This window comes from Dromiciops gliroides, chromosome 5 (assembly GCF_019393635.1).
Source record: "Dromiciops gliroides isolate mDroGli1 chromosome 5, mDroGli1.pri, whole genome shotgun sequence".
Lineage (NCBI taxonomy): Eukaryota > Metazoa > Chordata > Mammalia > Microbiotheria > Microbiotheriidae > Dromiciops > Dromiciops gliroides.
In genome coordinates this window covers 125,293,892-125,319,956 of record NC_057865.1, presented here as the reverse complement: position 1 = coordinate 125,319,956, position 26,065 = coordinate 125,293,892, and the positions used below count along the sequence as shown (strand labels likewise).

The following is a 26,065-nucleotide window of genomic DNA, read 5'->3' as shown; positions in this document are numbered from 1 at the left end:
ATAAAATTAACACAACAAAAACACAATACAACAATATTTCAGTGCAGTCCAGTGAAAAAGAACATACTGGCTTTGGAGTCAGAGGACTTAGGTTCAAAGTCAGACTATTATTTACTACCTATCTGACTTTAGGCACGGAAGTCTCTTAACTTTTCTGAACATCAGTTTTCTCATCTATGAAATGGAGGGAGTGTGGAGGTAGACTGAACTAGGTGATATTTAATTTTTTTTTGGCTATAGTTCTAAAATTCTATGATCTACAATCCCATCATCCTATTTTAAACCTTACCATTTCAATGGAAATATTGGTTTTTACAGAGCAAAATTATTAAACCCCTGTGTTGGGTGTTTCGGAGAATACAAAGAGGTATAAGACAATAGTTCCCATACCTAATTACCCTCCCACACACACACACACATGCATGCATAAACACCATGAACATTTACTAAACAATCAATATGTACCAGGTACTATTTAAATACTGGGGATACAAAGCAAAAAGCAAAAACAGTTCCTGTCTTTGAGGAACTTACATTCTAATGGGAGAGACAAAATACACATAAATAGGCATATAAATAACTACGCAAACATATACACAAATTGCTTTAACCTAAAAATGATGCTCTAAATTAAAAGGTATCTCATACTAAGCCCAATACAGCCTACTTAAAGTCATACCCTTGATTAGTCACTTAATCTGTTTGACTCATTTCCTCAGCTGGAAAATGGAAATAATAATTGTACCTATGAGCAGGGTTTTGTGGGGGTAAAAATGAGATAATATTTGTAAAGGGTTTTGCGTAGGGGGCCTGGCACATAACAAATACTTAATAAATGTTTGTTTCCTTCTTTCTTTCCATTGGTCCTCTTTGAGAATGAAGGACAAATGACACTAACAACCATTAAAATGTGTTTTTAATTCAACAAACATTTCTTAAGTACCTATTATAAGCTATGTATTGGGGATACAAAGGCAAAAATTAATTAGTCTACTCTCAAGGAGCCTAATATCTACTTGGGAGTTAATAGCATATATAGAAATAAGCAGATGGTTAATACAGAGTCATTTCAATGAGACTGTGTTAATTTCTGAAGGCCTCCTCAGCAAAAGGCTTATGAAGGAGGTGCCATCTCACCTGTGCTCCGAATGAAGTTAAGCATCCAACAAAACCGAAAGGTGGAAGGGATGTTTTTCAGTCATTGAAGGGGAGGAAGGAAGGGTCCAGAGTATTCATGAAAAAACTGAATCAAGAGATGCAATGTCATGTATAGGAAAGAACTAGCTGCCAATTTGGCTCCAATAGAGAATTTATGATGGGGACTAATATGAAATAAAACTGGAAAAGGAGGCATGGGCCAAACTGCTAATGGCTTCAAATGCCAGGCTGAGAATCTTCTGTTTTTTCCTAGAGGCAGAAAATAACACAGAAGATTTCTGATCGGGAGATTTTATAGTAAGATCTGTGTTTTGGGAATAGCAATTTTGAGGCTGTGTGGTTGACAGAATGGAGAGGAAAGAGAGTGGAGGCAGGGAGATCATTAAAAAGCTACTTGATAATAATCAAGGAAAATAGTGACGATTCCAAGTGGAGAGTATATAGATATAGGACATATAGGATTGACAACCCTTGGCAAGTGATGGGATATGAGAGTTGTGGGAAAAGAAAGAATCAAGCATAACTCAGAAATTGGTTTTATACTTGTTCCCTTTCCTGTTTAAAATTCTTATTAATATGACCATTTAATATTTCTTTGAAGTAGTAGGTAGCTAAAAAATTTATTCAAGTGGCTTTCTTTGTTGGTGTCTACCTATAATTAACTCTCTGATTGTCACTGATTGGGAATATTTTTCCCCTCTAAGATAGCAATTCCTCAGAAGAATGTAAGGGGTGGAAGAAGTGGGCAAGAAGGAGGGAAGAAAGGAGATGAAGAGGGAGAGGGAGAAGAAGACGGAAAGGGGGAGAGAGAAAGAGAGAGACAGAGAGAAAGAAAGGAAGAGGAGAGAGAAAATATAAGGTGAAGACAACCTGTCAAAACAGGTAAAAAACTGACAATATTCTTAGACCAGCTGAGTATGGTGGTACGCTGGGTTAGAGGTTTGTCACTGGGGTAACAAGGATATTCCTATTCTGTTATGGGAAGGGGGAGGGGAAACACAAAGGAGAAGAAAATACATTTAAACTAAGGCAAAAGACTGAAAGGTCTTATATGTCCTGCCTATGCTTTTTCTCTTGCCTCCAGTGGTTAGAATTTTCTCTAAGGTAGAGATGAAAATATTAGCAAATACACACACACACACACACACCCCAATAGATTTATTGAGCGTTTAGTATGTATAAACCCCTTGCTAGGTGCTGTAGGAGTACAAATATGTATAAGACAACACACAGAACTACACACAAACACACACACACATGCATGCATAAACACTATGAACATTTACTTCCTCTGTGCCATGTACTATTTAAACACTGGGAAAAGCAAAAAGCAAAAATAGTTCCTGCCTTCAAGAAGCTTACATTCTAATGGGGGAGAAAAAATGTACATAAATAGGCATAGAAGTAACTATACATATATATGCAAATTGCTTTAATTTTAAAATTTTGCTCTAAACCAAAAGGTACATTATACTTACCAAGCCTAATACAGACTACCTAAAGCCAGAAACATCAGTAAGCAACTTTTCAAAGGAACTGTTTGCTGTTTAAAACATTACTAGTTGATAATGGAAAAGTCTTCTCTCCCACCCTAGGGCAAACGCATAAAATCCACTGAGTGAATGCTTTCAAGTTGTGATACCTGTTGCCATGCACGTGAGATGCACAGAAGGCAAAGCTGTAATGGAGCAGGGTTGGGTCAATGACCGCACCACTTTCTGAATGTTCCATCAATTCTGTAAGGTAGCAGAGATGTCTATGACAGCCTCTTACTCCATAGCGAGCACAGTACTCATCTAATACAAAGACCTGGCCTGGGCTAAACCAACCCTGTAAGAGAAAAAAAAAAGAATTAAGATATATTTTCTTGCCAATCCTTTCATTTAGCTTTGTAGGCAGTTGGATTGAGATTTGTAACACTTATTTTGTGGATCATTTTCAGCATATAGATTTAATTTTGTGGTAAACTTTGGAAATGGCTTAGAACAGCTGGTTCCTGATGCTGACTCTACTGATTATTATGAAAAGGCATTTTGAACTTGTCATTACTATCTTTCAGGATTCAGAATTAGCAGATTGCATTTGTCAAACCTTTCGTACTATTAGTTTCAAACCAAAATTATATATATATATATATATATATATTTAAAGAAAGAATGTCACATAAATTTTTAAAAGATAATGCTAAAGTATAGGTATAATTGGAATCACCAATAGAGAACTACTTAGAATAGAACTAAAGGGGTGTTTCAAGAAGCTTCCTCCTCCAAAGTCTGTGTTCTTTCTTTTTCCTCCATCTTTTCTTTTTTTCCCTTTTAAAGCTCTATTATACTGTTCTTACCAGGCCATCATCACCCCTTGTCCAAACAGTTGCAATGGCTTCCTAATTGGTTTCATAGCTTCAGGTTTCTCCCAACTACAATCCATCCTCCACACAACTGCCAAAGTGATTTTCCTTAAATATAGATCTCACCATGCCACTCCTCTCTTCAGTCAAATCCAGCAGCAACCTCTTGTTTCTGTTTTTTTGTGAGACCCCAATCCACCCCCCCCCCAAAAAAAAAAACAAGCAGAAGAGTTTAAATTGGATCCTTAGAAACAAGACAAACTGTTTCTATGCATGGATATGTAGTGTCATCTTTTGGCCTTTACCCACAGAAGCCTGACCTTGAGGCAGGGAGGAAGAGCTAGGAAGCTTTCTGATGATAGGCATTTTTTTTCCTGGCTTCCTCAAACTCTGTTGGTCTTGGACTTGACCTGGGGCGGGGCGGGGGGCGGGGAAGGGTTAAGAAAGGGAAGACTACCAAGTATGATGCAGAGCTTGCTCTTGGAAGGGATGAGGGATTCTTGGAAGTCATCTCAATGGGAAGAGCAAAGGAGGCCGCTGCTAGTGATTCAGGGGATGCCATGTCAGACTAGAGGAGAGAGTGGAACAAATCACTCCTGAGATTTTTTGCTGAGAATAAGGATCCAAAAGATTTGGCTGACCTATGCACTGCTAATCCCCTATCCTTTTCTACTCTAGGGAAAAATGAGTTTCCCCAGTGCTAGTTAATCTCTTCAATGTCTGATCCCCCTTCTGGCTGTTTGAAAAGGGTATTTGGAACCTTGAGGGCCTTGTTTCTTTCCTTTAAAAGTTTACTTTCACTTCCAAGTTTTAGTTTGTAGTTAAAATGTTGGCCAACATAAACCCGATCTGCTTAGTATATTTTCCTCATTGCTCAGATGTAAAAAAAAAAGAGAGATTACATATTTGGCTATCAATATACTAAAGGCTTTTAATATATCAACAGCTTAAACATTTTCTGCATGTTTGAGGGTTTAGCTATTTAAAGAGAGCCAGGTAATTTCCTAGGAAAATAAAACATTTTGTTACAGATTATACAAAGTTCTAGTAAAACAAAAGGGAATAGAGGCTATCTTGTTTGTTTTTTTGTTTTTTAGTGAGGCATTTGGGGTTAAGTGACTTGCCCAGGGTCACACAGCTAGTAAGTGTTAAGTGTTTGAGGCCGGAATTGAACTCAGGTACTCCTGACTCCAGGGCCGGTGCTCTATCCACTGCGCCATCTAGCTGCCCAATAGAGGCTATCTTAAGTAGGTATAACAAATTAAAATTATTTTGAGTCTTAGAGACCTCATATAATTTTTTTAAAGCCAGTATATTCATTCAGGGTGATAAAAAGTATTAAGACAAAGAAATTAATATCTTGAAATTTAAAGAAAATAAATTAACTATTGTTGCTAACGTATTTTGTTTTGTTTTATTTTGTTTTGTTTTGCGGGGGGTGGCCTGGCCATTAAATTACAAAAAAAATTAGCATGTAATTTAGAGGATTGGTATTTATTCATCAATTTTTTTTTCTTCTGTCCATCCCATAGTGTTGTAGGACACAGGGAAGACTTTCCATTTGCTTCCTCCTTCTTTAGAATGAAGCCCTACTTTCAGTCTGTTAACATACATCTATTAAGCATTTGCTATGTTCCAAGTACTATGCTAAGTGCTGAGGATTGTTGTTGTTGTTTGTGCTTCATTCTTTTTGGTTGGGCAATGAGGGTTAAATGACTTGCCCAAGGTCACACAGCTAGTAAGTATCAAGTGTCTGAGGCCGGATTTGAACTCAGTTCCTCATGAATCCAGGGCTGGTGCTTTATCCACTGCGCCACCTAGCTCCCCCCTGTTTGTGCTTCATTCTTGAGGAGGACCATGACATCGGGGTGATGTCATGACTTTTATTGAATTGGATTTAACTGAGTAAGGGCTGTGCAAGGTCACCAACCTCAGTTTGTCCTCCAGAGTCATCTAGGTCCAGCAGCAAGGTATATATCAGGACAACTGAAGATGGCCTTGGATGTTTAAGGCAATTGGGTTAAGTCACTTGCCCAGGGTTACACAGCTAGTAAGTGTCTGAGGTGAGATCTGAACTCAGGTTCCATTGCACCACCTAGCTGCCCCCAAGTGCTGAGGATACAAAGAAAGGCAAACACAATTCCTGCCTCCAAGGAGCTCATAGTCTAATGAGGGAGACATCATGCAAAAAAAAAAAAAAGACACCAAAAAACAAAACAACCAAACCAAACAAAAAAACATGTACGCATAATCTAGAGAGAAAATTGGAGATCGTCTCGGGATTAGGGCACTAACATTAACGTGGACTAGGAAAGACTTCCTGCAAAAGAAAAGTTAAGTGAGACCTGAAGGAAGCCAAGGAAGTAGTGAGGCAGAAGTGACAAAGCAGAACATTCCAGGCACAGGGGCCAGCCAGTGAAAAGGCAGAGTTGGGAGTTGGAAAGTATTCTACAAGGAACAGAAAGGAGGCCAGTGTCACTATGTGGAATGCTACAAAATCTTAAAGCTAAAGCTCTTTAGGATCACGAATTTAGAACTGGAAGCTACTCTATTTTTTTTTTTTAATTTTAGTGAGGCAATTGGGGTTAAGTGACTTGCCCAGGGTCACACAGCTAGTAAGTGTTAAGTGTCTGAGGCTGGACTTGAACTCAGGTCCTCCTGAATCCAGGGCTCTATCCACTGTGCCACCTAACTGCCCCTGGAAGCTACTCTTAGAGGTCATGTAGTCCAACCCTCTCATTTTATTAGACAAAGAACCTGAGGACCAAAGAAGTGAATTGACTTGGCAGATTACAGATTGAAACTGATATCCTTTTGATACTTTTCTCCTGCTTTCTTTCCACTTCTTCATTTACTCTATTTTATGGACTTATTTCATCTCTATTTTTAAGGACTTACTATCTTATATTCAGAATAGTTACTATTATGCCAAGAAAATCTACACATATGTTATTATCTACTGAACTTAAATGGTAATTTTCACATTTACACATGAAATATTTAAAGAAGCTATGTAAATTAAATCAGCCTACCTAGACAAATCTTAAAAGAAATCAGACTGAGTCTAAAGGAAATTAGGCAGCTGGTCTAAAATAAATATCTCATTTAGACTCTATTTTTCTTTTAACTTGTAAAATTTGAAAAAAGATTATGGCTTTTGGTGGTATGTAGTACAGTCTTTACATGTATTTGGTTTAATGATAATGAAACTCAGATTTTCTACTTAGGAGGTAAAGAGCCTGGTATCTGTGACTATGGGCAAAACCAAAGCATGCAATCATGGCAGATTCTATGAACTTATCCCAACTATAATCTGCAAATTTAGACAGTAGTGCAAAAATGGAATTAGGATAAATAATGAACATATAGAACATATATAATATTAGAATAGGAAGAGGGAAGAAAAGAAGAACGCAAAAAAACCCCGATTCTAGTCCCAGTGCTTTGAACAAGTGTATTTCTGCTTTCTTCATTTAACAGGCTTCAGCAGATATTCCATAATAGAAGTCATCATTGAAAGGATAAAATAGCTTCTAATTTTTAATAGCGTGGGTTATGTTCCTCCTCCCTTCCACCATCACCCTTAAATTAGGAATGGGTTGTTATAGTCAGCATATTTAGAAACTGAAAGTGGTGGTGCTAGCAAGTGACCACGAAAGCTGTAATTGACAAAAAACAAAAAGGAATGACTCAATTGCTCACCCTCAATGTTAAAATTCCTTGGTGAGGCTAATATGATTATATGAGTGAACCATTTTGGTCATCCATCTAAACTGTGGATAACTACATTTTACCATGCAGAGTCAAAAAAAAAAGTTTAGCTCAAACATAATATGGACAAAAAACCCCTCTGATGTGTAGATGTGTCCTAAATGCCTTAGAATACTGTTATATGAAATAATCATCTGAACCTTTGAGTCACTAACAAAAGCCTCTCAGTTCTTCTTCAAGTGGAAATTACTTTGTATAGATTTATCTCTAGAGTCACTCTGGGATATATAATCTTATTTCAATTCAGTAAACATTTGCAGAAGAAAAAAATGAAACTTTTTCATATTTAAATCATTATATGAAACAGATGCCCTAAAATACACAAATTTAAAAGAAATACACCATTGCTTTAATTTAAAAGAAAATAACAATTCATTCATAAATTTTAGTTTTGAAGGTTTCTTCTTTTAATTTTGGTAGGGGCTGACACAATTATACACATCCACTTTGGTAACAATAAAAGACTCATGTCAGAGAACACATATTGCTCATCAATTTGACAGGTCCTTAAATTATTAATGAAATATGAAACAATGTCAATTATAAGTGATCAAGACATTTTCAAATATGAGAAACTTGATCTTATGTAAAATTATTCTTATTCCAGTTGTTCCCTTTTTAAAAAACACATTTCAGACAACAACTTGGTCTTATTTTTAATAATTCTTTTAAAAGGTAATTCAAATAACCTTCTCCTATAGCTCATGAATGATATCTGCAAATGAAATTAACCTTGACTCAGCTGAACATAAGCACAGTAATCCTATCTGCCTTTTATCTTTTCTCCATGGTTGGTACTATTTGTTTCATTTCCCTCACTCCCACCCCATGTGAAACAATAGGGGGAATTACAAGATAGATGACAAAATGTCTAACGTCTGGTGAGCTGAAGTTATACCTTAAAATGCCTGTACAGGTGTTAGTAAATCCTAACACACGGTTTCTGTCTTTATTAAAGCCGTCTGTTTTTATTCAGACCTCTCTAGAGGAGCTGATAAACTCCAGAGCAGAGTCCGTTTGAGTCTATTCTCTTCACTATTGAGTGGCACAGCGGTAGTCTTCAAGTGTATAATTTTCAAATTGGAAGCCAATCGATTGGAATCCTTTATCCCATCTTCAAGCACAGTTATAAAATGAGTTGGGAATAAAAGACCACTTCATAAAAACTACTTCTCACTTTTTCATTTTTTTTATTCCAACCTATACAGAAACCAAGGAGACAAATCTGTACTCACCAAACAAGAGTAAGAATCATTCAGTCTATGATCCAAAGTCTGCCTCTGAAGTAATCTAAAGAGGGATGCATGGTCAAACTTGCAGGGATTAGCAGAAATAAACTCATCCATACCATGTTTCTGAGAACGGTCTGCATCTGTAAATTAGGAGAAATATACACAAATATGTGTGTGTGTGTATATACACACACACACACACACACACATACATATGTGTATATACATACAAATTGTTAAATGGGTAAGCATAACTTTTGCAGAGCATGTAATAGTTACAGAATAAGTATAGAAGACTAATGAGGAATGCTGCATGTACCAACAATGCAAAAGAATAATAGAAATTGTAATCATTCAAATGTTTCTACTGTTTTTTCTTTTTTTGAAAGTTTCTCATTCAACATTATTAATCAAAAGATTATAAGAAAATGCATTTATTCCTCCTTTTTTCTTTCTCTACAAACTCCTAAATAAATGTAACACAGAAATACAAAGTATTTGGAATTAGGAAACTAATTTTTATTAAAAAAAAGCTACTTCCCATATTGAGAACATTCTTTTCCTCGCCTCCAATTCTAAGAAGTTAATGGATTTGGCTTTGGCTTCTGCTAAAGAATATGACAAAATATCTGAGGACCACTCATAGTAATACATTTAAAAAAAAACAGCAATCATGGCTAGAAGCCTACTTTCCAAATGGCAAACTGGGGCAGAAATGAACACACAAGGCTTAGCTGGATCATTTCCAGCCTTCTTTTTGAATGGAGCTTTTAATGGGACAAATCTTAATGTAGAAATGGCAATGAATGCTCTCAAGCTTCAAGCAAAAAGTCTTGAAAAAGGGAGCAGCATTTTTGTGCAAATATGTAGACAAAGCACAACTTCCCAAATGGCACTTCAATCAAAGGCCCAAATTTATTGTTCTTTACAGATTGCATCTTTCAACGCCTCTAGACCCTGCGGGTTTATCAAAAGACAAGCTTTTATGATTGCTTTTGTTAATGGTATGTTTTGTCAAAGTCTTCAATGTGAGTTATCTACCAAGTATGGACAGAAAAAGCCATACGATGTCCAAGATGATTGGTTGTATATTAGCACATTTGCTCTGTTAGACACCATGGTCCACATTGGGACAAATAATCAGTTATCAACATAAAAATGGACTTCCTCTTACAATGGTAATGTTCAAGCTCTTTTGTTCCTTTAAATTCACATACAGGCTTTTTTATGTTTGTTACAAAAAAAGTACAGCTCCAAATGTATTCTAGAAGCAATTTTGAAAACAGGCAATAGCACAAACCAAAAATTTCTAAAGAAAAGGAGACAAAAGTTTATTGATTAAACTCAATTATAGAGTCAGGTTCATAACAAAACTCAATATTGATCTGTGGGCATGATGCTAACATAATCAGTCACATTTAGAAATTTAGCCCCAGATCATATTGATCCATGTCAAGTTCAACTTTCAGCTGTATTTGTGGATGGAAGAACTATTTAATTCGAGCTGAAGGATCTACACCACTGCATCTTGAAAAGATACACAAATTCATATCACTTCGCTTTGCACTGTCAAAGCAAGAATCACATCCATGTGACAGATATCACCAAGGTGGATGTAACAAGTAGGCAGTGTGACAGCTCATTGATGGGCTTAAGGTATGGGGCTTTCAGGAAAACTACCATATTTATTTTTTAGTAATGTACTGAATAATAATAATAAAGAAGAAACTTTAAAGATACTAACATTAGGTGAGTTAACATAAAAAGTGGTTTGTTTCTATTTGGCTGACATATGAGACAACCTGTCATAATTTGTCTTTTATAAATAGTTTGATATTTATTTAAAATAAATACATATAAAAGAAAATGTTCAGTATAAAAATTTTGACATGGGATATTTATCTCAAAGATGAAATAATTTATATGACAGTGCTGTGAAAATATAATGTGCAGTGAGATGGAGGGAATTATTTTTACTAAATCTGAACTATAATACAAAATTATTTTATACTTTAAAGAAACTCTAGTTGGATCTTTTTTGTTTCTTAATACAGTTTATTTTAGTAAGGAAAAATAAATCCTTTCAGTTTTTGTTTCTTTGTGAAATTAAACATTTTTTCCCCCTCAAATTATCTGCTGAATTCAATCATTTCTTTTGGAGGTAGAGGTTTTTATGGAACAAAATATTTTCTCTCTCAAGATTCTTGTATGTAATAATCTTTTTTTGGGGGGGCACAAAAGATCCTATAGTTTACTCTTAGTGGTCTAAGATATGAAATATTTTGTTGAACATAATCTACTCATACTTCTTTCAATGGAAGAGGTCATTTCTCCAAAAAGTGGCTGAACAGTCAATTTCTTTTAATAAAATCTTATTTTATATTGATTTATATCACAGAATTCGAGAGTTTCATATTATATATTTTGGTTCTATAAATTTTTAAAGGCATAATAAAATGTATTAAATCTGAAATTATGACAGAAGGAGAAATTATTTTTTTCCTGAAGCAAAAAATATCAGTAACACTTCAATACTTTAAGAGATTAATGATTTTACTGGAAAGGATAATTTCTTTACCAACATAGACTGTAACTTCTCCATGTCATCTCAATAGCCAATAAACCTTGGTAGTCCAGAAAAAAAATCTTTAGATGGGGGCCAACATTTTAGTGACCAATCATTTTGGACTATGTTAGGCTGCTTCTTGGATAGAGTTCATTCCTAGGTCTGCATTTCAAGCCTTTCTAAGTTGATGGGACCTAACAAAGTTGATGTTCCACTGGTGTAGTCTGCAAGAACCCAGGGTCACCAGCATGCCATGAAAAGAGCTTTACTGAAGAATTAAACAATAATCCTGAAAATATAATGTCAAATTCAAACAAACGTAAGCCTGACCTCCCCCACCCCCACCCTACCTAAAAAAAGCTTTACAAACAATGACCTTCTTTTGGAAATGAAATGAACTTGGGAGAGAAATGAATCCTATGGACTTCTCAGATACTTAAAAAAATGCTGTGGAGGCAAAGAAGTTCTATTTCTAATCAGGATAGCATGCTATCTGTGGATTACAAATAGGCATGATAATAATATCATTCTTTATAGGTCACACATGTATATTACCTCATATGATCCTCAAACCAATGAAGCAAGAGGAGCAGGGATTATTATTTCTATTTTTCAGATGAGCAAAATTAAAGTTAGAAGAGTTGTGGCTTAAGTCAAGTCACACAAGAAATGAAAAAGCGAAGTCTCAAACTTTGTTTTTCTTGTTCCAAGTCTAGCATACTTTCCAGTGAAAATAAGTTGACTTACAAACATTGCTAATACTCAGAATGAAGAACTGCTGGCTATGTGTAGTGTATTTGTTTATTTAATGATAAATTTTAAACCACAGAGATCTAGAATCTTAAAAGAAACTGAGTTACTGTTTACAAGCATTCTTTAGCATTTCCACTGTAAACTAGAATTTCAGAATTCATTAGCAGGACAATTTTATTTCCTTAAGGGCAGGCTTTTGTACAGTGACTACCTTTAACAATGGTATTCCTGATACAATTCCCTGAGAAAAAAGAATTCCATTATAACACTAGTATTGGGGGAACACAGGATGGATCATAACCTGTATCATAGTGATGAGGTTATCTTACAAATTTCTATGTTCATGTTTTTACCCATCCTATAACCAAATCCAAGATAGAGGTATTACTTTATATTTAATTCATTGTTAATTCACTCAATTTATTAAGCATATACCATGTGTCAAGCTGAACCACTAGGTTCATGATTGTCCTGAGTACAGTCTACTAGGGGAAAAATACATACACATACATATGAGTAAATATAAACTATATACAAAGTAAATATTAACATATATTTATATATTTACATATGTATGTGTACACACACACACTCATATTTATTTATTTTTCTTGGGGGAGCTATAGAATTTAGCTAACACTTCATGGAATTGATAGCAAAATAGGGGGATAAGCTCTGAATATAGAAAATACTATTTTTTTTTAGTTTTGTTGTTGTTTTGGTGAGGCAGTTGGGGTTAAGTGACTTGCCCAGGGTCACACAGCTAGTAAGTGTCAATGTTCTGAGGCCGGATTTGAACTCCGGTCCTTCTGACTCCAGGGCCGGTGCTCTATCCACTGCACCACCTAGCTGACCCCGCACCACCTAGCTGCCCCTGTTGCTTTTTTTACATTACAGCAAATTCTCATTCCTACCACAGTAAGAAGGAACAAAAAAGTTAAGTAAAACCAACTCACATTGACTGACTCTCACATTAAACATTGATAGTCTTCAATCTCTCCAATGAAAAAAGGGAAGACCATCTGAAAAAATCTCTTCTCCAGGGACCAGCATGTATCATCATGATAATTACATTGCATTTGGTTTCATTTTGTTGTTATTGGAATTTACATTGTTGTAGTTGTGTTTATTTTTTTCCTAGCTTCATTCTGTATCAGTATATACTAGTCTTCTCATATTTTTCTAAGTTCTTGATATTTATTGTTGCAATACTTTTTCTGTGTTCTGGCTCTGCAGTACTATTCCATTATATTCATGTACCAGAGTTTGTTTAGCAATTCCCCAATTAATGGGCACCTTATCTTGGTTCCTCACTATTTGTATAAGGGGTCTTGCCTAGATTACCTAATATGGAGGTACCCTGCTTCAATGGGTTCCTCTACCTCATGGATGAGAGTAGCCTCCTTTGATTAGCTATTGATCTTTCCTGCTTGCTTTTTCTTGCTGCTATGCAGAGGGTAAAAATCATATTTCACTTATAGCATGGTCACCATGAACTGAAGTGGTGAGGGGCAAGAAAGAATTCCTTCCTTCCCCTGTGTGCTGGTGGTTGGCAGTGTCTCTCCGCATCTGTCTGTCTGTCTTTGTTTTTCTCTGTCTCTGTCTGTCATTTAAATCCTGTGCCTTCCATTTTCATCTTTGTCCTCAGTTTTAGGTACTGGTAGATTACTGGATTAGGAGTTTGAGCCATGGTAACCTTGAAACCAGTTTTCCAGGTAGAATTTGCAGTCAACAAATCAGGAAGAGAAGCCCTAAGAAACCAGCTCAGGAGGGGTTCTGGACTTCCTCTATATGAATCGAGCCACCTTATGAACTAAGGTAATCCCTTTTCCTCCCCAGAGATGGAAGTGCTATAGAAAGGAGATTAAGCTCCTTGTATTGGGGGAATAAATTGGTATATTTGTTATCACACATTTTGAAATAAATATTCCTCTGTAAAAGGTAATCTGATTATCAGTGGTTAAATGGAACTGGGGCAAAAGGATCCAACCTTAAAATGGAGAGAAAACCACGGCTGGGGTCTGGAGCCATTTATCCTTAGATATCCTAAATCCCTTAAGGGTACCAAGTAATTCTAAGGGAGAGGGGAAATGCAAAATACTTGGTCTTCAGGCAGTGGGGGCCAGGGTAGTTGGTGTCATATTTACTACCACAAAAAGGTATGGCTATGAATATTTTGGTATATATAACCCTTTCGTTTTCTTCCCTTGACCTCTAAGTGGTATGTATTTGTTTAACAACAGGATCCTTGGGTCAAAGGGTGTACACATTTTATTTTCTAGATACAATAGTGTATGAATTACTGTGGACTAGTAAAATTTTTGCTGTTTTCATTTTGTGATAGCAATGGTCACTTATATATGCTTCAGACACAAACGTAACTCAGAACGTCAGTCCTTAACCATAAGAAACCAGATTGAATTGGTTTTCCCGCCTTTAGTTAGTTCTCTGTCAGCTGAATATTGTATTTGTATTGTAGTTATACACATATTTTAATGTTGTTTTTAATTGTTTTAAATTCTCTGACTTTTAAGAATAAACTCTTATTCCAAGGAAACACACAAAAATTGTTGTTCATAATGGTGTTAGAGCTACTACAATGGTGGTTGGTGTGAGGAAGTCAGATATTTTAAGAATCTCTCAAACAATAAGGCAGGATCCTTTGTTTTAAAGGGCAAAGGAAAGTATAGTCAAAATTGAAAAAGAATACCAGGACCTGACAAAGTATTGTTATGAAACAGCCTAAACGATCTATAGAAAACCTGGAGAGGGTGTTGTTGATTATTCTCCAGTATGGCATATGGTTCTTGAATTTGGAAGAACAATGAGGGGGGAAAGACAGAGACAGAGAGAGACAGAGACTGAGAGAGACAGGGAGAGGGAGAGGAAAAAGAGCTGATAACCACTGCTATGAAGAAAAAATACTTGTTATAGGCAAGATGATATTAAGACTGGAGTACTTAAGATTGGTAAAAGGCAATTTTTACTGATGAAACATATTTATTCCCCCTACACCTCCAATCAAGGCATACCAAAACCATTGTCAAAAGAAGTTAAGGTAAGCTTCTAACATAGGGGCATCTTTATTATACTATATAACATTAATTCTCCAAAAAAGTTTTGGGGATTTTTAATGTGCAGTAGAACTAACAGTCTTGTCCCCAGGGATGAAATATATAATTTCAGAAGTATATTAATATGCCAAGAAGTAGAATTTTCCTGAACTTTCAGAAAACACAGATGTAATGTTACAACAAGACCTTGATAGATGTCAAATAAAAGGTTAAATACTTTATTCATGAGATGGAGATACAGGTCCTTTATTGATCTTCAATAAAAGTTATGGGCTATGATAAAGTTTAGACTTGGAAAAATATTTAATATCAAATATCAAAGGTATATTTAATATCAAATGTGATAAAAGGGCAGTTCTATGACAAAGAATTAATGAATGTGTCAAAATCTGATGAACTCAATAGCAAATCATGTAAAACATATGATTAGCAAAAGACATATATTGCAATTTTTTAAATATATTTTTTTCATTTTTGTATTTTTATTCCTAATATTTAGTCAGTCAGTTAATAATTTATTAAGCAGGTACAGTGTGCTAGGCACTGTGCTAAGTGCTGAGGATACAAAGAAAGGCAAAAGATTGCCCTTGCCTTCAAGAAGCTCACAATCTAATGAAGGAAGACTGCACATTAAAAGAATCTGAAAAGGTGGGGGTGGGGTGGGGTAGAAGCAATGCGAGGATACCTGGCATAGGGAAATGATGAATGATGGCTCTTCTGGAGGAGGTCTTTTATGTCCACCTTCTACCCTCTCCAAGAAGGAGGAGGAGGTACAGTACTTGCATATGGTAAATACTAAATAAATATTTCTTGAATAATAATAGCTACCATTTACATAGCATTTACTATTACATATGACTTGCTATCATGTTATATGTATTACTATTATATATAGTACTAGGATATATTAATTACTCTATATTTACTACTTATATAGTACTTATTATTACAGAGTGCCAGCCACTCTGCTAAGCTTTTTTAAAAGAATTTTATTTTCCAAATTACATGTAAAAGTAAATTTTGACATCAATTTTTTAAAAACAACTTTGTGTTCCAACATCTCTTCCTCCCTCTCTTCCCACCCCCCACCCCAAGAACTCAAACAATTCAATATAAATTATACATGAGTAGTCATGGAAAACAACTCTACATTAGCTAGGTTGTGAGAGAATAGAGATAAAAACAAAACTTCAGATTAAGGAATTGTCAAAAAAAATGTGTTTCAGTCTGTTTTCAGATACCATCATTTCTTTCTCTGTAGGTGTATTGCAATTTTCATAAGTTCTTCAGAGGTATATTGGATCATTGCCTTGCTGAAAATAACCACATTATTCCCAGAAGATCATCTTACACTAATGCTGTTATTTTGTATACAGTACATTTCACTATGCTTCAGTTCATGGGGGTCTTTACAGGTTTTTCTGATAGCATCCTGTTCACCATAACTTTTATATAGTACCTTAAACTTGACAAAGAATTTTCTTCACAAATAGCCCAGCAGAGTAGGTACCATATGTTTCGACACTGTAGTCAATCATCGTAACTATTTCCCTCCATCCTATTCCCTTCCAATGATATTTACTCTATTTTCTATCTTATTTTGTCCTATTCCTGCTCAAAAGTGTTTTGTTACTGACTGTCCCTCCCACACTCTACCCTCCCTTCATTCACCCTTCCCTCCTCATCCTCTTCCCCTACTACTTTCCTGTAGGGTTAAATAGATTACTCCTCCCAATTGGGTGTGTGTGTTATTCCCTCCTTGAGTCCACTCTGATGAGGTTAAGGTCTTTGAGCTAATTTTGTTTTCTAAAGTTTTCTTCCTTCCTCCTTCTTCAACTCTCCCTATGAAATCAAGCAATTCAATATATGTCATATATGTGCTGTTATGCAGAACATCTTCACCTTTGCTTTTTTTCAGCTTCCTCCCCCAAACTTCCCTTCCTTCCTTCTCCCCCACCCCCCATCTCCTTCCCCTCCCATTTTTCCTCAGGGAAAAATATATATTACTATACCTGCTTGGATATGTATGTTATTCCCTCTTTGAGCCAATTCTGATGATAGTAAGGTTCACTCACTCCCCCACTCCTTCCTCCTCTTCCCCTCCCCTCCATAAGCTTTTTTCTTGTTTCCTTCATGTGAGCTACCTTTCCCCTTCCCCCTCCCCCAGTCTATTCCTCCTAAACCTCAACCCTTTTTTAAAGATGTCATCATGGGTTAGCTAGGTAGCACAGTGAACAAAGTTCTAGCCCTGGGCCCAGGAGGCCCAGAGCCCAAATCCGGCCCCAGACATAAGACAACCCACCCTGTTTGCTCCACAAAGAACAAGGATACACAAAAAATTAATGCTTTACAAATACCATCCCTTCATATTCAGTTCAGACCTATGTCCTCTGTGTATTCCTTACTGAAATAGTTCTTATGCGTTGGAAGCATTATTTTCTCATGTATGAATATAAACAATTTAACCTTTTAATGTCCCTTGTGGTTTCTTTTTCCTGTTTACCATTTCATGATTCTCCAGGGTCTTGTATTTGAAAGTCAAATTTTCTATTCAATTCAGGTCTTTTCATCACAAATTCCTGAAAGTCTTCTTTTTCATCGAAGTCCCATATTTTGCTCTGAAAGATTATACTCAGTTTTTCTGGGTACATGATTCTTGGCTATAGTCCCAGTTAATTTGCCCTCTGGAATATCATATTCCATGCCCTCCAGTCCTTTAATGTAGATGCTGCTAAATTTTGTTTTATTCTTTTTGGAGCTCCACAGTATTTGAATTCCTTTTTTCTAGCTGCTTGCAATTTTTTCTCCTTGACCTAAGAGTTCTGGAATTTGGCTATAATATTCCTGGAGGTTTTCTTTCTGGGATCTCTTTCAGGAGGTGATCAGTGGATTCTTTCAATTTCTATATTAGCTTCTGCCTCTAGAATATCAGGGCAATTTTCCCTCACAATCTCTTGGAGGATGGTGTCTAAGTTCTTATTTTGTCATGCTTTTCAGGTAGTCCAATGCTTTTCAAATTATCTCTCCTGGATTTATTTTCCAGGTCAGCTGTTTTCCCAAGGAGATATTTTACATTGCCCTCTATTTTTTTCATTCAATTGGATTTGCTTTACTGTGTCTTGGTTTCTCATAAAGTCACTATCTTCCATTTGTTCAATCCTAATTCTTAGGCAATTATTTTCATCAGACAGCTTTTTTTATCTTCTTTTCCATTGAACTTTTCAAACTGTTGACTTTTCTCATGACTCTCCTGCCTTGCTCTCATTTCTCTTTCCATTCTTTCCTCCCTCTCTCTACATATTCCTTCTATCTCTCCTACTTTGTATTCAAAGTCCCTTTTGAGAGCTTCCATGGCCTGAGACCAGTTCATATTTTTCTTGGAAGCTTTGGATGTAGGTGCCCTGAGGTTGTTTTCCTCTTCTGAGGGTGCACCTTGATCTTCCTTGTTGCTGAAGAAACTTTCTATAATTCTGAACTTTCTTTGCTTGCTCATCTTTTACTTGACTGTTAGTTTCCCACTGGGGGCCTTGCTTCTAGGCTACACTACTGTCCCCAGCTTTAGAGGGTCCCAGATGTTTTGGTTTGAGGGTGGGCAGGTTTTTCTCATCGCCTGGCCTGTTCTCTGGTCTGAAGATAACCTCAAACCAACTTGCTAGTTAACCATCCAGCAGAGCTCTGTGGTGGTTTTTGGCTTCAATGAGCCTGCGCCTCTCCTCCACCTGGGCTTCCTGCAGCTCAGGATTTCTTCCTGGTTCCCCACTGGGGTGGGACAGTTTAATTCCTCCCTAGATCTGGCTGATACCCCTGTACTTTCCCCCATGGCCAGCCTTTCAGCCCTCTCACCCAACTGCAAGCTCAGTTCCAGAAGATGCTGGTGCTGCAGCTAATTCAGAGGCTTGGGGTTTAAGTTCCTCTGGTACGGCATACCTGGGGTCTCTGTTGGCACAATCCCGGGGTTGGACTTTACTCGCAGCCCAGCATGGCCGCCTTTAATCTATCTATAGCTGGAAAATATTCTCAGCTCATATTTTTGTGGGTTTTTCTGCTCCAGGGGTTCTTTTATTGCTATTTTTGGGGTTACTGTATTAGGAGCTCTGTGCGTTTAATGCCTTTCCTCTACCTTCTTGGCTCTGCCCCCAGATATTTCAATTTTTAAAGATACAAAAGGTTGTATTTTATTGTGTCAATAAATTCAATTATTCCACATTGTCCTAGTAAATTTGAACATCAGTGTAATACCAAATTGTTGGACTAATTAATTTAAGACAGGTGGCTTTGTGGGTAAGAGTGGTAGAATTGGAGTCACAGAGACCTTAGTTTAAATATGATCCAGAACATTTACTAGCTGTGTTACCCTAGGCAAATCATTTAACCTTTCTACCTCAATTTACTTATCTGTAAAATGGGAATAATGAGATAACATATTCTTAGCACTTTGCAAAACTTAACATGCTATAAAAGACCTAGTTATTATTCAGAGTGCCCGGTTTTCCACAATTCTTTTTCCCACCCCAATATTGGTTATTGTCATCTTTTGTCACATCTGCTAGCTTCCTAGCTATGAATTGAAACTTCAGTGTTATTATTTTTGTTTTGTTTTTTTTTGTTTTTGGTTGGGCAATGTGAGTTAAGTGACTTGCCCAAGGTCACACAGCTAGTAAATGTCAAGTGTCTGAGACCGGATTTGAACTCAGGTCCTCCTGACTCTAGGGCTGGTGCTTTATGTACTGCACCACCTAGCTGCCCCCACTTCAGTGTTATTTTCATGTGCATTTCTCTTAGTGTTAGAGATTTGAGATCATTCTTTCATATGATGGTTAATAAATACCTAGTAATTCTTTTGAGAACTGTTTGTTTATAGCCTCTATCTATTATGGAATAGCTTTTGGTCTTATATATTCATGCTGACTCCCAATAAAACTTGGATAATCTGAGATATATGATACCCAGATGTATTTCCCAAATGACAATTTCTCTTCTTGGCCTGGTATGTTGATTTTATTTCTTTAAAAGCTTTTAATTTTCATAATTAAGATTGTTTATTTTGTTTCTTATAATCTCTATCATTTGTTGGGTATCTTAAATTGTCTATTTTGTTGTCTGTCTAAATAGAAATTTGTTTCACTTAAATCTCATCCTACTATCTTCTTTTATGAATTTGAATGCTAAGGCATTTGGAACATATAATTTTATTACTAATATTGGTTTTAGCGTGATATAGTTTCCTTGTTTTTCCTTTTTATTTTTTGAATGTTTGTTTTTGCCTTATCTGATAGCATGATGGCAGTATCTGATTTTTTTGGATTCACTTCATACATTGTAAAAAAAAATTTTCTCATCCCCTCAGTTTTATTTATTAGGGTTAGGGTTATGTCTTCGTTTTTTTAAAAATGTATTTCTTATAAGCAACATATTGTATGGTTCTGTTTTCTTATCCAATGTGTCACTATTTTTTATTTTATTGGACTGTTTAATCCATTTACATTTAAAGCTATATAGCTAGTTTTGTATTTTCATCTAAAATTGTTTCTTTTTTGTAAAGTAATTATATTCCTTCAGATACTTCAATCTTTTTTTAAGGTGGCCCTGTTCCCACTGGCTTCCCCTCTTCCCTGATTCCCTCTTCTTATTTGTTTATTAGTTCCTCTTTCTCTTGCTTTTATCTGGTTATATATTTATTCCACCTCTGTTTTCCCTTTCAGGTAGATTTCCCCTTTCTTCCTCTTTAGCTAGTTTTGTTGAATAGTATTTTTAAATTTCATTTTTTGCACCTATTTCCCAAAAGGATTGCTTTCATTTTTTCATTATCTATCCTCTCAACTTATTCCTGACTCTCATTCTCTGATTCATGACCCCATAATTATATAATTGTGCAGTCTTTTTTTTTTTCCCCTTTTGTATTCTTCATGCTGTCAAAGCTTCCAAGGTATTGGAAGGCTCTGCCATCTAGGCACTTTCTGCCACTAACTTCTAGGGCTTACCCCTTGGATTTCTCTTTTCCATTATGCTACACTCTCAGAACAATGCCTATTTTTGCAATGTCTTTTCTGACACTGCCCAATGGTAGGGCACCTCCCCCAGTCCCACTTGGCTCTGATCCGTACTCTCTCTCATAGACTTTATTTCCCCTACATTTTTTTTTCTGGAAATATCCCTGTCTCCATGCTCTCTTACTTCTCTAGGTAGCAGCTGTCCCCAGGGGTTCCACCTCTCTTGCCTCCCAGGATTAGTAGACTTCTCAGGCATCAAATCCTCTAAATATCATCTAGTGTAATGTCCTCATCTCCATTCACCCGCAAGAGTACTCATTAGTGGAACTACCTACTGTATCCAAAGTAAGGCTTCCTCCCTTTACTCCCCTTCTCAATTTTCTAACCTGTCCTCCTTACCCACTCTCCTGTATGCCCTTCTTTTTTCTGAGACCCCTTATTGCTAGCCCTTACTTTGACCCAGTGCATTTCTCATTCTTCTCTATCCCTTGTTCTCCTCTTCCTTTTCACGTACCCTCTCCTAGTAGAATATAATCCCACAAAGTACACAGAGTGTTACTTGTAGGAAGGACACCACCAGGTTCTATCCATAACATCCCCCGTATTCTTATTCACTGCTACCTTTACCAGATTTCCACAAATCTCTTAGTAGTATTCCTGTTGTTATTTGCATTTCTCCATTCCTCTTGCATTCCTATTATTTGGGGTGCTTGAGAAGCAACTGATCTCTTCAGTTCTGGCTTTCTTTCTAAAAATATTTCAAATTATTTAAAAATTATTGAATGTCCATTTATTGTCCTATATAGTTAGGCTCAAATTTGTAAGATAGGTCACCCTAGGTTGCATTTTGAGCTCCACTGCTCTTTGGAACACATTTTTCCATTTCCTACTTCTTTTTCTAGTAGGTGTGGAATAGTATTGCATCATTTGAATGACTTTTCCTTTATGTTTGAATGTTTTTCTCCTGATGTCTTGCAGAAATTGGTTCTAAATTGAATTGTTAAATTTTACCCCTGTGTGTCTTGGATTTTGTAGCCTCAGGTTTTCTTCTGGAGACAATCTGTGAATTTTTTCGATTGGAATTTCATTTTCTATGTTTAGAACTCTGGGACAATTCTATTTTTTTCTTGATTATGGTGTTAAAGTTTTCTCGTCCTGATGTGTTCTTCAGGGAGACCAATGATGCTTACGTTGTCTCTGTTTATCATGTCTTTTTGAGTTCAGTAGATTTTGCTTGCATTATGAGCATATTCTCTTTTAAGGTTATTTATTTCTCTTCTAGGTTGTCCTTTAGTTATGTGCATTTAAATCCCCAATCTATTGTTCTTTTTTGTTTTGTTTCTTTGATGAGGTTGGCCATTGCAGATTCAAGTTTTTCTATTCTGCTTAATATTTTTATTGCGTAGGACAAACATTTTACACTCATAATTTTCATTTCTCTTTTAGGTGACTCAGGAATATTATGCTTTGGTTCCATGATGTTTTCAAGTGTTAGATTATTTTCCTTCATTTTACAGTATTTAATTCATAGATGCTAGAACTCATTTACCGGATCTAGAGGTAATATCTTCTTCTGTTGTTACTATTTTTATTGTGTATTTACCTGTTCATGTTTAAGATTTCTCATTTTCAGAATCTTTGGTACTTTTAGTCTCTTCCCACCCCCTCATTTTTTCCTTATTATTCACTAATGACTCCCTCTCCTCCAACTGTGGCCTCAGCCTCCTTCAACACTGGGTAATTCATCACCCTAAGTCTCTGCCCCAATTGACTTTTGGGTGGACAGAACTGGCCCCAGCTAGATGCTATCCTCTTCCATCAGGCTTGGTGGAGTGTTGCATAGCTCCTCACACACAGTGTCCTGTCCTGGTGCCCTGTTCCTTTCCATTCATTCCTTAGTTCTTTGGTCCAGCACCAGCAGTTCAGAGCCAGCTTTTCCTTGGTGCTTCTGGGTTGCCACCCACGAAAGGCTTTTTCTCCTGAGAGGCTACGGCTAAACTGGTTTTTGAGACCTGAAAAAAATTCTCCAGCCTGAAGCCAGGGCTCCATAGCACTGGAAAGATGGAGAGGCACTGGGGAGTAGGGGTGGGTTTTGATATAAGCCTGTTTTCCATTCTTGGGTATGCTAGTGTGGACAGTAGCGTGGGAAGTTGGGGAGGGGTGCTGAGTGATTTCAGGGTCAGTGGGCATCAGTTGCTGGTTTTTAATCTTTCTTTTGGATTCTGGTTGCCCTATCTGTGGTGTATAGTTTCTGTTTTAGAGAGGGTTGAGAAATTACGGGGCGGGGGGGGGGGTCAGAGGAAATGTCTCGTATGGGAGACATTTTGGCTCATATGACCCAGAACGTAATATTTTCTTCAAATGGTTTTATTTCTTTCTTGAAATATACTAGAGTTGCTTATAGTCATTCTATATTCCCTTGGGAATATTAAAATTCTTTTTTTTTCCCCGCTGGGTTTTTTGGCTTGTTTTTCTTCATAGCATAGTACTGATACAATATATTATGATCATTTAAACCATTTTTACTATTTTTTCTTTCTGTTTTTAAATCTCACTGTTGGTGTATCATTATGGGGTTAGGTTTACAGTTTACTCATCTTCTTTGGACTTTTTGTTTTTTAGCACTTTTCCTCTATTTGTAGTCCATTTTCTCATATTTCCATCTTCAATCTTTGGTCTTCTCCCTTCCACTACCTTGGTCAGCTTCCTTGCCTTGCAGGGAATGGAGGTACAACTAGTTTTATGCCCATATCAACTAAATTTCCTTAGGCATGGAGGCTCTCTCATTTTAATCTCACCTTCAATTGCTACCGAGTAGTTAATAATAGTTCCTTCTTTAGAGTCTGTTAGGTTGGTGAGTTATGTACAAAACAATTTTGCCATTCTGTGATTCTTACGTATGATTTAAATGCATGATGACTTTTATTTCTTAAAAAAGGTGAATGATGGGGCAGCTAGGTGGCACAGTGGATAGAGCACCAGCCCTGGAGTCAGGAGTACCTGAGCTCAAATCCGGCCTCAGACACTTAACATTTACTAGCTGTGTGACCCTGGGAAGTCACTTAACCCCAATTGCCTCACTAAAAACAAAAGCAAAACAAAACAAAAAAGGTGAATGAATTTTTTTTTTTTTAGTGAGGCAATTGGGGTTAAGTGACTTCCCAGGGTCACACAGCTAGTAAGTGTTAAGTGTCTGAGGCCGGATTTGAGCTCAGGTACTCCTGACTCCAGGGCCGGTGCTCTATCCATTGTGCCAAGTAGCTGCCCCGTGAATGAATTTTAAATGAAAGTTTATGAGCAATGTTTTTAAAGTCTCACTGGTAAAAATAAAATGTCAAAATTCATTTAAAATTTTTTTAGAAATGGTAAGAGGAAAACAATAAAAACAAGCTATGGAGATATAGCCTGGAACAATGAATCACAAATCTGACAAAAACTATAACAGTTAACCTATGGACTAACTACACTGTAACTGAAGATACTGATGGTGTTTCCCTGGTAACAGTGGGATGCAAGCTCCCAGATTCTTTAGATACTACTGTCACCCAATTAAGGTAATAGAAGTAATGATGACTAAATAAAACCCCAACAAGAGGAAAACATGACTGTTTACCTACAAATTTAAAGAAACTACAAAAGGCCTATTTAAATAGAAGCAAGTAATTGAAATTTTTCAAAAGGAAAAGTGGTACTTTTCAAACCACTGCTCTGTCCTTCACTAACCTTAAAAATGTTTATTAGCAAAGGTCCTTCCTTTTTAAAGGCTGCACATTTTAAAATGTGACTTCCCTTCATTCTTGCATTTGCATCTTTTAATGATAGCTCTGGTTCCTTATCCCTTAAGCCATCATATTGAAGCTTCAAGGTGGTGAATTAGTCTGAAGTGGAGATTATCTATTTTTACTCTTTTTAAATATATTTTGGATTGGGACTTCCTAATTATGGAAGGTTTCCTAGATCTCCAATGACTAATTCTAGAAGGTATCTTACCTCTCCCCACTCTCACCTCACCCTTGAGGATAGCTAAGGCTGCATTGTTGGAATAGAAGAATATGCTGGGGTACTCCCAAAATCTGTACCTTGTCTCCTGGCTCTGGATTCACCTCCCACTTGTATTTGAATGACTTAGGACATGCTGCTTAGAGGTACATAGGTGACTTCATATACCTTAATGTCATGCAGTGGAAAGGAGTATGTGGAGGGACAGTGGGGGACCATGGCCATATACCCTTTTCCTCTTACACTGTGAGAGCAAGATCTTTATCATACCCATCTTTATATCTTCAGTGCCTAGCACAGTGCCTCACACATACTGCAATTTTTCACAGGATCTGTTTTTGAACACAGATCTGCCGGTGGCACAGTAGCCTTGGAGTCAGACCTAAGTATGAATCCTGCATTATATACTTACTACCTATGTAATTTAGTGCAAGCCACTTAATCCCTCAGCCTCAGTTTTCTCACCTGTAAAATGAAAATAGTAATAGGACTGTTAGGAGGATTAAATGAAATAATATATAGGTAATACCTGTGGGTGGGATGTTTATATTCATTGTAGTAACACACACCTTTCACAATGGGCAGGTAGAAACCTACTCATTTCTTGGGCTGGCTTGATCACTTCAACCTGTTCTCAAAATGGCAAGCCTAGGTTCCCAGAGAAAGAGCACCACCATGTGATTACACTTTAATCCTCTCAGGGTCCTGAGCTTGTTGTAGGGGAATATACTCTCCTTATTCAGCACTTTAGCTCTTAGGCCCCGACTAGTGCACTGTCATTCACACAAACAAGACATTCATAACAGTACTTTTAGATCTTAAACATAACCATTTACTTAGCAATTAGACAAAAAGAAACAACAAAAATATGACAAATACTATTATATTAAAATAAGTTCAGGAATACTAAAAAAAATTCACAATTGATATGTAAACCTGGATCTCACACTTCTACAAATGCACTCAGTGTCTGTGGGAGAGAGTGAGAATAAACAGAAACCTGACAGGGAAGCACTTGGGTGAATAAAAATCATATGTGAAGGGAAGAGTAACACCTAATCCTGGACGGCAGCCCTGATGTCATTGCTCCATTCAGAAACACTGGCACCATAGGAAGCTTATTCTGGTAACTGCTTGCATGCTGGTCCTCCTAAATGCTCTCTGGGTAGGCAATT

General features: G+C 36.7%; 1 protein-coding gene across 13 annotated transcripts in view; it reads right to left on the bottom strand.

Annotated features, from left to right (window-relative positions):
* CADPS2 (calcium dependent secretion activator 2) overlaps positions 1–26,065 on the bottom strand; it is a 746,428-nt gene that overhangs the window by 199,953 nt on the left and 520,410 nt on the right. For all 13 annotated transcript variants that reach the window (XM_043965472.1, XM_043965471.1, XM_043965468.1 and 10 more), the window contains exons 12-13: positions 8,512–8,648; positions 2,801–2,988 (exon numbers count right to left, since the gene is read on the bottom strand). In XM_043965472.1, the coding sequence (XP_043821407.1) occupies positions 2,801–2,988; positions 8,512–8,648 (325 nt within the window). The remainder of the gene's footprint in view (positions 1–2,800; positions 2,989–8,511; positions 8,649–26,065) is intronic.